Source organism: Myotis yumanensis, unplaced genomic scaffold, assembly GCF_028538775.1.
Source record: "Myotis yumanensis isolate MYYU_CA2020_CCGP unplaced genomic scaffold, mMyoYum1.0.hap1 SCAF_10, whole genome shotgun sequence".
Lineage (NCBI taxonomy): Eukaryota > Metazoa > Chordata > Mammalia > Chiroptera > Vespertilionidae > Myotis > Myotis yumanensis.
The window spans coordinates 22,047,611-22,060,286 of record NW_027223761.1 but is presented as its reverse complement, the minus strand read 5'-3'; the positions used below and the strand labels follow the sequence as shown (position 1 = coordinate 22,060,286).

The following is a 12,676-nucleotide window of genomic DNA, read 5'->3' as shown; positions in this document are numbered from 1 at the left end:
ACGAAGATAGTGTAAGGAGCCCCTGGGACAGCTTCAAACGTACCAACATCAGAATTATAGGGGTACCAGAAGATGAGAGAGAGCAAGATATTGAAAACATATTTGAAGAAATAATGACAGAAAACTTCCCCCACCTGGTGAAAGAAATGGACTTCCAAGTCCAGGAAGCGCAGAGAACCCCAAACAAAAGGAATCCAAAGAGGACCACACCAAGGCACATCATAATTAAAATGCCAAGAGCAAAAGACAAAGAGAGAATCTTAAAAGCAGCAAGAGAAAGAAACTCAGTTACTTACAAGGGAATACCCATACGACTGTCAGCTGATTTCTCAACAGAAACTTTGCAGGCCAGAAGGGAGTGGCAAGAAATATTCAAAGTGATGAATAGCAAGAACCTACAACCAAGATTACTTTATCCAGCAAAGCTATCATTCAGAATTGAAGGTCAGATAAAGAGCTTCCCAGATAAGGAAAAGCTAAAGGAGTTCACCACCACCAAACCAGTATTATATGAAATGCTGAAAGGTATCCTTTAAGAAGAGGAAGAAGAAGAAAAAGGTAAAGATACAAACTATGAACAACAAATATGCATCTATCAACAAATGAATTTAAGAATCAAGTGAATAAATAACCTGATGTACAGAATGAACTGGTGATTATAATAGAATCAGGGACATAGAAAGGGAATGGACTGACTATTCTTGGAGGGAAAAAGGGTGTGGGAGATGCGGGAAGAGACTGGACAAAAATCGTGCACCTATGGATGAACACAGTGGGTGGGGAGTGAGGGCGGAGGGTGGGGTGGGAGCTGGAAGGAGGGGAGTTATGGGGGGAAAAAATAGGAACAAATGTAATAATCTGAACAATAAAGATTTAATTTAAAAAAAAAAAAGAACTAAAAAAAAAAAAAAAAGAAAGAAATTCTTCAGAAGATATACATCTCCTGGTCCTGAGGTCCGAGAGAAGCAATTCCATGGTTTTTAATACAGAAGTTACTTGTGATATAGCAAACAATATCCTACAATAGAAATTAACATAGATTGAGAATCTAATATGTGCTGGGCATTTTACTAAGACATCTACATACATCTTCTCATGTAATATTCAAAATGATGCTCTGAGGTAGGTTCCTGTCTATTTTACAGAAAAGGTTACTGAGATTTAGTCACATAACTAGGTGGGGGCAGAGACAGGATTAGAATCTAGGCCATCTGCCCCCAGAGCCTATGCCTTTAACCACTGCCTCTATTGTAAGCATGATGCTGAGTTTCTGACAGATGCCTATTTCTCTCAAGTTCTTAAATTCAAACTGATGGCATAACACCAAACCACAATTCTACACAGGGGGCAGCTGCTAATGGGCCTGCCTGATTCAAGGATAACCTTTAGAATACAAAGGGCAAGGGATAACCATGCCCTTTTGGTAGTCCTGCATGTAAACCAGGTTTTAAATAAAAAGAGTGAGAGTATAATCTTCCAGAACATGGAAATCAAATATTCCATATGCTAAAAAAGGCAGAACTATACACTTTAGTGATTAACTCATTAGAAAACAAAACCATATCATTGTGAAATAATAGAAACTATATAGTAGTATATTGGTCTCTATCCTTGGTTCCTGGCACACAGCTCCTGAAATTCTTCTGATTTTCTAAGTGATAAAAGCACTAGCGGCATCTTCTGTTCTAATGTTTAGTCTTTGACCCAGATTCCTGGCACAGCTCCTAAGTCCTTTGGAATTTCCTGGGTGATGGCAGTGTCTTTTGCTCTGAGACGACTCTTGGTGGGCTCCCAGATGGAGCTGGTCACCAGAAAGACCAAGCCATGATTACAAAGATGTAAACAGATAATTATAATCAACTAGAGGCCCAGTGCATGAATTTGTGCATGGGTGGTGTCCCTCTACCTGGCCGGTGATTGGGGCTGATCAGGGCCCATCTTGCCCAGTCCTGATGGGGCCAATCAGGGCCAGGGATTAGGGCTGATTGGGGCTGGCTGGCAGGGGGAGGGACATTGGGGCTGGCTGGCAGGAGGAGGGACCACGGGAGGTTGGCTGTGGGAGTGCACTGACCACCAGGAGGCAGCTTCTGCATTGAGCATCTGCCCCCTGGTGGTTAGTGCACGTCATAGCTACTGGCCAGTCATCCGGTCATCTGGTTGTCCAGTGGTCTGGTCCTTAAAGGTCACTTAGGCTTTTATATATACAGATATGCTAGGAGCTGCAATAGAGGCACATTTTCTGGACCTTCTGAGAGTTTATAGGAGCAGTGGAGATGGGCAGGGGCAAGCAAAGGAACTTGGAAGGCAGAAGGTAAGGACACCTTTGCTTCAAATCTTAGGAAGAAATTTGCATTGATCCAGCCCCACTCTCTCGAGTGGTCTCCAATGGGTTTGGGTTCTGAATTTAAGAATAAAAGCTGCTCAAGTTGCATAAAGTAGCTAAGCTGTCAAACACATTTTATAAATTCCAGGCAATTTATTTATTGTTTTAGTGATAGAGTGAAAGAATCAAAATTTACTCTTTTTTTGACCAAACATAGCAGAATCAGCTCAGCCTTGTAGAATGTAACCAACCATACGTTTAATAGTTGTCTCCTTTGTTCCAGTGGGGGCTGCCTCTTTCTTTTGTTCCTCAGGGTCTCTGTGGATAAATGATTTATCTAGAGCCCATAAAACCAGTTCACGCAGGGAAAGGATTGTGGTTCCATCTTTAGTATATACTTTGGAGGCTGCTCGAGCAAGACCAAGCTGTTCCGTGCATTCTGTAAGAAGCTAGATAACATGGACTGTAAGTGATGGGGGTAGAAATAGAATGCTGGAGAACCAGCTAGAATTGTAAGAAATATTAATCATGCTTTGTTAACTATGATTGTTTTGTCCTGATTAAAGAAGGCACATTCTAACCTGGCTGGCAGTTACACACCTGGAAATGCAGCCCATCTTCCCCATTTGGAGCTGCCTAATATCATGGAAAGATTAACAAATTCATCGCAGAAACCAGAATCACCAGAATCACCAGCTCTTTGAAGAACCCAGACCTTTTGCATACCTGTGGGCCTTTGCAAATGTCCAGCCTGCTTACCTGTTAACTGCCCATTTGGCATACCTTTTGGCTATTTCCCCATTTAATTTTTGTCCCTTTACCCAATATAAGCAGCTGGCTTATGGTGGGGTGCAGAGCAGATTTCTGTGGATGACCTGCTGCTCTCCCATACTGCCGGCAATATCAGAATAAATGCTCGTAATGATTCAACCCTGTCTCTGCTTAATTGGCTCAAGTAGTGACAGGCAGCACGGACCCATTGTTTGTCCAGTTACATAAGGAACTGAGAGGGAACAGTGACAGAACTGGGAATGATCATGAAGAGCTTGTTATCTTAGAAATCGAAGAAAATCCTTTAGTTTGAGAAAATAGAAAGCTGAATAACTGCCTATTTGATCTTTGATTAGAGACACTTTTTGATATTAGATTGTTCTACTTAATTTCATACAGCATGAGTCCAATTTAGCTGTGAAAAGTCATAGCTCCAAAAATTTAAAACGGTAGCTGATGTGTTTCCTTAGAGTATTTCCTTAAAAAATGTTTAATCTAAAAATCCACTTTCAATTTTGTTGCTTTAAAAGGTACGATATTGCTGTAGTCATCTTGATAAACTGTTTAAAATAAATGAGTAGTTGACTTTTAAACCAAAAGCTGATGCATATTATTACTTCCACTTTGCAGATAGGAAAACAAGCTAAAAGAATAATTTTGCCAAAGATCACAAAAGCCAGCTGTGGGTCCCAGGATGAATCCTGGAGGTGCTAACTTTTGTGCTTGGCTTATTTCATTGAACAACAATACCTTAGTTTAAAAATTCTATTTGTATTCAACCAAAGAGGTGAGTTAACAAGGGTGTGTATGTGTGAGTGTTTGCAAGGAAGTCTGCAGGATAACTTTATGTCATATATAACATTATTTGTAAATTATGTCATTAAGGGTATTGACAAGATTACCCGCAAACATAGGACAAAACAGGGTGTATCCTTTGGGGCTCTCTTCCTTTTCTGTTGACTACAGAGGACAGCCGCTAAGACAGAAACCACACATGCCCTGTCAGCACAACCCCGGCTTCTTCAATTTGAAAATCAGATGAATCAAATTATTTATAAACAAATAAGTGCTCAGATTCTGCAGTGATAAAGGAGGTGGCATCTTCTAAAATATGCAGATGACATACAACTTGAAGTTGGAATGGGAAGGAAGGCAGAGAAGATGCTGTGTCTATCACAAAAATGAAGAAAATCTGGTAGCTTTGTTTTCCCTTTGCTTTTATGTATCATTGCTCTGGACCCAATCTAAAAACCATCTTCTGCTTTCTCATTTTCCTAAGAAATACAATCAAAAAGAAAATCTTTACGAAAACAGAGATCTTGATCTTATCAGCATAAATCGGTGAGACTGGCCAGAGACATTTATCACTCAATTCCACTGCTGTTTTCTTGTCAGAAGAATCACCATTATCATTACTTCTGAGGATGCAAGAAGCAGTTAAGTGAGAGCCACTTACCATGGGGAATGTTTCAGCCACAATTAACTTCCCATTTCGATATCCATCTCCATTTTTGTATGCAATTATTTTCACCGGCTTCTGGAGCGCAGCTGCCGTACCAATAGGAGCTACAACTTGTGTGCAGGTCTTCATCCGTAAAGATAATAGATGTTCTTCATAATGACTTAGAGTTTTTTCAGCCTCATAAGAAGATAAGTCAACCTGATTTTAAAAAAAAAAAATCATAGGTCTACTCAAGCTTTTTTTTTTTCTTCACAGTTTTGTCATTCAGGTATACTCAGTCTCTCAATTTGATAAATATGTGCATGTACATATGTGTGGCATCTACATTTTGAAATGCTCACTCCACATGCTACCAGTATTGGATGCTGTGGTGGGATGGATATCAGGTCAGAACTCATTCTCTTCCCAGCCTGCTGCTGAGTCTTGGGTGAGGTTGGGGCTCTGGCTGTGTTCCTAGCCTCCTCCTGTTTTCTACTTTCCTTCTCTTATGACAGCAGATGAGGAAGAAAGCCAGGGCCAGGGAGAGCTTGGGGTTGAAGTAAGGGGACACTCATAGTACACATGTTCTATTAATCTATAGCGTTAGGATGATGCCCTCCTCTGGTGGCAGATACTGATGAACGAGGAGTGGATGAGCGTGGCCTTCACCACACAGTAACGAGGGTATGAACACCACACTTCACCTTTCCCTGTCCAGCCCTGCACAGGATGCTGCCCCATGGGAAAAGCCCTGTCTGAGATGATGGGACACTGGGCGGCCTTTCCAATCAGCTCACTGCCACCTCCTAACCCGTGGTTGGCAAACTGCGGCTCGCGAGCCACATGCGGCTCTTTGGCCCTTGAGTGTGGCTCTTCCTAAGCCTTAGGAATACCCTAATTAAGTTAATAACCATGTACCTACCTATATATTTTAAAATATTTGGCTCTCAAAAGAAATTTCAATCGTTGTACTGTTGATATTTGGCTCTGTTGGCTAATGAGTTTGCCGACCACTGTCCTAAACACTCTCCCTCAAGCAGAGGCCAATGACTTCCCCAGAGGACTGACTTCCTTTCTCCTTCAGAGTTATTGTTTCAGCTGATGTGTATATAACTGCTACTATCCCCTTCTCATCCCCTCCCCACAATGTGTATCGGGTTTAGGGAGGGGAGAGGAGAGTGATCTGGGAATGGGCAGCAAGCCCTGATGAGCACACCAGGCCCAAAGGTTGCCCACCTCTTAGGAATGACTCCTTTTTATACAGCGGGGTAAGTTCCCCTTAGCTCTTCTCATGTCTAAACTTGAAAGAAAGGCTTTTTTAAATGGTGCCATTTTAAATTAAGATCACAGGAAAGTGGCAGAGGTTTTTCTCTCCATAAGCTATAAATAATATTAGACATGGGTGCGTGAATTCAGGCCCCCAACCTGAAGAGTCATTGACGACGACATATCAAATTCTCCCCGAAATGCTGCATCTTGTAAAAAGGACTTTACCCCGTGGATATAGGCAAAAAAGCTGCTCTACTAAGTGAAGATTCGCAGTGATTTCCTCATCTAAAAGCAACACAGAGAGCAGTGGAAGGTGTCAGTAGATGATTAAAGCCGCAGAAGTGCCCAATTAACTTCAAAGAGTGTATCGAACTATTAATAGACAATGTATTTTAAATTACAACGGGAAAGAGAAAATCAATGCAGGTGAAATGGTAAAGGTGCATCAGAGGAAGATGAATTGGACGCTTGGAGATGAACTTGAGTGCAAGGCAGATAATGAGTGCATCAAAGTTTCTAAAGTGATGCCATGTAGGTATTAGCAGAGCTCAGATCCTTACACACCTCGGCCACATGGATGGTCTTGAAAGGCCCTCGTGAGAAGGGCCTCTGGGTCTCGGAGCCTGAGGCACAGACGAATGGCAGCCCTGCAGGCAGCTGCTTCAGTCCTTTCTCTGCTCTCAGGGATCGTCCACAGGCCAGGCACAGCGTCATTTTTTTCTTTCCAGAAGGTGAGAGAGAATAGTATCCCTAAAAAGAGGGACAAAGTTGCTTTTATATAGAAACATCTAAATTATAGCAGCATTTTTGAAGAACACTTTACAAATAAAGCATTTTTATAATTCCTGAATGAAATCTCAACATGAATGCATTATTTTGCTCACTAATAAACATATATTTTTAAAAGAGACCATATTTCCAAACTCTGTTGACTAAAAGCGCTTAGAGACAATAACAATTCAACATAATGTATATAACTTTTGCCCAGAATCAGAGTTTCTTGGAGGAATGGCTACTTCCATATTTGGGGCAAGAAATACACAAAATGAGCAAGGGATATCATGTGGTGCCCAGAAAGAAAAAATCATCATGGAATCGTGTCAAAAACACACAGGAGCCAACATAAAGAGTCTCCAAGAGCCCAAAGTGGGACAATTTAAAAGCAACAAAAAGAATGATAACCAAAACACAGAATATATTTAAATATGTAAAAATCCTATGAGTTCATAATGATGCTAAAAATGACAACAAAAAACCCTAACAAACAACAAAATCACAACTTATTGGAGTAAGGGAGCACCTGTGGAGTAAAGGAGCACCAATTTATACATCTGATATTTGGCCATTAGAAAATGTGGCTGATTATTTGCAATGATGGCCACAATAAAACTATCTGGACTCAAACCAACCAACCATAAGAAGAATTTTGTAGGAGAACCTGGAAAATAGAATTAAGAACAGGGCATTTGAGGAATTATTGTTAATTTTGTTAGATGTGATAATGGCATAATGATTATGTAAGAAAATGTTCAAATTTTTCAGAGGTGCATGCTTACGTTTGAGGTGAAGTGATATCATGTCTGGGGGGTTGTAAATGTTTCTAAACCCTGATAAGAGTTGAATTTTGATGAGAGGTACCTGAGAATTCATTGTACTAATCTCTCAACTTTGAATATGCATGAAAATTTCCACGATAACATTTTAAAGTACCTTCACATAGACTCTCTAATTGGCTTTGTTCTTCACAAGGCTGAAAGTTACATACAGTCAGAGTTAGTACCACCAGACTCAATGTACTAGTACACAAGATAAAATGAAAGTTCAGAGAGGAAGAGGATACCCAAGTAGCACATGGTAGAGATGAGATATAAAACTGTGACATCTGATTCCAAGCTCTTGGCTGTTCTGCCTTTTCCATTCTAAGTACATAGAGCTATCTCAATTCAAAGTCAACATTGACATCATACTTTCAAAGATGTCACTCTCAAATTTCACTATGAATTTCTCTATCAGCATATCTGATTTCCATTTTTCTACAAGTTACTGGAAAGCAGAAAATTAAATATCCCCTCTCAGGTGGAACTGAATGAATATTACATACAGAAAGAATCATTTAGATAGAAAAGCATGGTGTTCATGATGAATTGTGTGCCAATTCACTCATTAGCAAGGATCTATAATAATAAAAGGGTAATATGCTAATTAGACCAGATATCCTTCCGGACAACCTTCGGGATGAAGTAGGGACTGCGAGGGTCCCAGGTACCAGAGGAAAGCTGGTGCCAACAGCTGGGGGAAGGAAGGCCTACTCTTGCACGAATTTTGTGCATCGGGCCTCTAGTATTTCTATAAAGTGAAATTTCTCACCCAATATTTTGTTATCCTGAGGAAATAAAGAAAAAAAAAAGCTTGATTATTTATTTTCCACTTTTTAAAGTAATGAATTTGTTTTCATAGCATCATTTAGTTGTGAACAATGAGTTGTTGCTGCTGTTGCTTAATATCAGTATGGATTTAAATATATCTGATGTATGTCAATCCACTGCACTAATTAGCATATTAATGCTTAAATGGTTCATCTTTGGATAGTGGGAGCCTTTCCAAGTTGACTTGTTTCATTTTAAGACAGCCTTACTAGTCTGACAGTGTATCTGCTAACAGGTATGAGTTCACAGACAAAATAGAAAGAGGTACAAGGGACAGCACAGTCAAAACCAGAGAGATGCAAAATCGCATGGTACTCCTGGACATCTCTTATTCAGTGGAGCTAGAGAATGATAAGTGAGGAAGGAGCAGCAGGCCCTAGCTGGTTTTGCTCAGTGGACAGAGTGTCAGCCTGCAGACTCAAGGGTCCCGGGTTTGATTTCAGTCAGGGCACATGCCTGGGTTGCTGTCTTGATCCCCAGTAGGAGGTATGCAGGAGGTAGCTGGTCAATGATTCTTTCTCATCATTGATGTGTCTATCTCTCCCTCTCCCTTCCTCTCTGAAATCAATAAAAATATATTATTTTTAAAAAGCAGCAGCAGCAGTTTAGAGACATCTAAGAAGCAGAGTAAAGAGGGTCGTGGAGGGTCTTATAGGTGCTTTATGAGATTTCAGGTATGCCAATGGTCAGCAACAACATCAAGGCAGCTTGACTCACTGATCCACAATATCTTAGGTATTTGTAAAGCACAGTGCAAGTAATTCCTTACTAATAAAAATTAAAGGACCAAACTTGATAAATTATTTTCTTTACAAATTAGAATGTATTGAATGTGTAGGCCCATGCTTGGAATAATGTAATATAGTTAAAGTCACTTATACTCATTTGCATGTTAGGATGCTTTATGGAGTAGAGTGACACCTGGTGTGGCAGGCATACCTGTGGAGGGTAGTATGTGTGATTGTCCTCCCTCATGTGTGTTCTGGTGAACTGATGATGAACCAAAGATGGTGCTGGTGATAGGGAGCCATCAGAACCATATAAGTAGGGAGTAATATCAATATTCCCTCATTCTTTCCCACCCAGAATCCCTGAGTTCATTTACAAATCAGTGCTCAATTTATGTGAACATAAGTTTTCTATAAAGATAATTTCTGACTTTATTAAATTACTCCCTCTCCCCCTATTTTTATTTTATCCTCAGTAGGAAGGAACCACTTACTGGTTGATCAATGTTTTCTTTAACTACAGAGGATGTACAAATTCCAGCATAATTTGCGGCTGTGATTTCCTTATCCAGTGCAGTGCTATGGAAGGCCATAAAAGTTTTCTTATTTTCAATGTAATTCCACTTTTGATTGGAAGTCCCATTGTTATAGGGCTTATATTTCTGGGGGGAAAAAAAAGACAAAATCTGGAGTCAAATGGAAGAGTTTATGATTTGGCTATTGCAGCCCTAGTTTTCATTGCATAAATTCAGAAAGTACAGATAATTACTCATTCTGCTATGTAGTTGTAACTACATATTTGATTATTACATAACTACATATCTGATATTTGATTATTATAAACATCTATATATATAAAAGGCTAAGCGACCATCTGACTGGTAGCTATGATGCAAACTGACCACCTGGGAGCAGACACTCAATGCAGGAGCTGCTGAGCTGCAGTGACTGGGCAGTTGTGGTGACTCGGCAGTGGTGGTTCTCAGATGATGCACCCCAGAACCAGAGATGAGGGAAACCAATTCTGAAGTGCATCACCTGAGAATAGCCCTCTCACAATCTGGGACCCCTCAGGGGATGTCGGAGAGCCAGTTTCGGCCTTATCCCTGCAGGCCAGGCTGAGGGACCCCTCCTGCTGGAGGTACCCTGCTCACTCAGCAGATGCCCTTTGAACCATGGCACTGTCCCAGGTGCAGCCGGTGGGAAGGGACCGCGGGAGGTTGGCTCCAGGGTGTGTCCAGCCCCGCTGGCCACTTTCTAATTAATTTCCTTTCAATGTGCATGAATCTGTGCACTGTGGCACTAGTATATTTATACATATGCATTCTTTAATTTATAAAAATAGGATCACAAAATATATACAATTTGATAACTGCATTAGGTTTGTTTTGTTTGTTTTTGTTTTTACTTAACAATATTCCAGGAATCTTTTTTTAACATTTTTTAAGGGTATATATACTATTTGCTTTTAGGGATATTGTATTTTACCACCTTCTAAAAATTAAACATGTAAATTCTCAAGTTTTCCTTACTGTAAGCAAAAAAAAAGCAATGAAGAATTATACAGATAAATCCTTGTGTAAATCTAAAACTTCTTTAGAACAAACTTCTCAGGTAGAATTGTAAATAAAAGAACACAATCACTTTTAAATATTGAACTTTATCACAGCCAATAATTTCCAGAAAGGTTATTGTAGTTACAAGTCCACCAATAGTGTAAGAAATGGCCTGTTTTCCTCACACTCTTGCCAAAACATCTTCAACTTAGTAAATGAAAAGTAATACCTTGCTGATATCTTAATTTACATTTCACTGGTCATCAAGGAGGATTTTTTAAAATGTGAATGCACTCAGCTTTATATGTAATGGAAATAGCATATTTATTCAAATTATATAACTTGGTTCAAGCATAAGTAAAGAAATAAGTTGTTTCCATTTAAGAGAAATTAAACCAGATTAGTTCCAACTAAACATATGACACCTAGAGGAACTTTATAATGAATAACACTTACTTTATCAAGGAGAGATTGATAGTAAAGAGGAAAATAAATGAACCTTAGGAATGGATTTAATAGGTCAGATAACAGGGCATCCCTCAGAGGTATGAAAAATAAAGACTATATTTCAAGGAACAGGGAGGGGGGCCTAGTAAGATTAACCTAACATGCCTCATTTTTATTTATTTACTTGAACTTTAATATTTTACCACAAACTGATTGCTTCAAGAAATAAAAATGAAACACCAGCAACAACAACAAAAAATCTTGAAAATTAATACAAATTATCTTGGTATCAAACTCATTTCTTATAAAACGGGAACCTTAAGGGAAACATCCATTTCTATAATTTTATGAAACTGATTAAGGTACTAAATTTGCATCTGCCTGAGGTTTTTATCTTGCTGCCAAAGAGGCACCTGACAGGGAAGAATGTGATGCTATATATACTGTGTCTCCTAGAACAAATTTTAAGCCCATATTTATCATCAGGATAGAAGACTTAATTAAGCTTTGATATTCGTCCAGATTGCTTTGTCCCAACTTTGGATTCATTGCTATTAAAAACATGGGATAAAAGAAATGTTACTTGGAGACAATATATTCTGTTCACCAAAAAGAAGGTAAAGATTGTGGAGGATACAGAAAGTAAATTCAGAACAGGGAGGCTCCTAAACTTTCTCCCCTCCTAACAAGAAAAACACACATAAACACATATTTATTTAGAAAAGTGTCTTTGATTATAAATAAGTAAATGAGGATGACATACAAACATGAACAACAACAACAAAAAAAGACCTGCCCAGGTGTTTGCCTAAAACTTAAATGAAGGTAGACTTCTTTGGAGTCTCAAAAAATTGTTTGGCTGCTATAAATATTTGTAAAAAGTATGTCAAAAGTGTAATTAGAATTAACACTGTTGAGCTCACATCCTTCAGGAAGAGCCTTCTGACCATGTTCTTTCACTCTAGTTGCCAATGAACTTAAAACACGTGGTGCATCTAGCAGCCACTCCACTGACTGTACCCACCACTGAGACTGCAAGCTATGTGAATGCTGCTGGGACAATTGCTCGTGCTTGCCATTGGAATTGATTTAAGTAGAAAGCGTAGCTCCTGACATACAGCAAGCCCACAACCACCATCTGTTGGATTAAACTAAATTAAGAGCTACATGAACATGTTCAATTTGAAATCTAAGCAGACGGTTGTAAATATTTTAGCAATAGCATTCAAGATAGAATTCTGTGACATCCAATTTCTTTCTCCACACCAAGGACGCATGGAGCTTTACTTGCATTTAACTAAATAAAGGGCCATGATTACTCTTTAGCATATATATATATATATATATATATCTTCTTACCTGAACAATAACTGGATAGCTGCAGACTTCATTCCCCGTCTTGGTCATAGACACAGCCAGCACAAGCTCTGGGTTCCTCACCAGGTGAAAGGTCCTTGGGAAAACAGGATTAGGCACATTACACAGCAGCATGACCAGCTTAGAGCTCCCTCTGTGCCACTTATTGCTGTGTTACTTCCTGTCTCCACAATGGATGTGAATCCTTTAAGCGTTTCTCCCATTTTACTAGTACTGCAGGCACGATGTTAAGGGTTCTCACAGAGAGTGCTGGAAGAGCATTGCAGGAGGAAGGGGCTCCTCTTTCTGGCTGTGTATGGCGTCCCTAATTGGGAGTGGGATATCCAGTGATGCTCTTC

At 39.6% G+C, this 12,676-nt stretch overlaps 1 protein-coding gene across 1 annotated transcript in view; it reads right to left on the bottom strand.

Annotated features, from left to right (window-relative positions):
* LOC139018997 (doublecortin domain-containing protein 1-like) overlaps window positions 1-12,676 on the bottom strand; it is a 144,476-nt gene that overhangs the window by 29,975 nt on the left and 101,825 nt on the right. Inside the window, 5 exon segments of the mRNA XM_070428123.1 lie at window positions 2,580-2,772; window positions 4,551-4,754; window positions 6,369-6,554; window positions 9,453-9,620; window positions 12,321-12,414. Coding sequence (XP_070284224.1) covers window positions 2,580-2,772; window positions 4,551-4,754; window positions 6,369-6,554; window positions 9,453-9,620; window positions 12,321-12,414 — 845 coding nt within the window.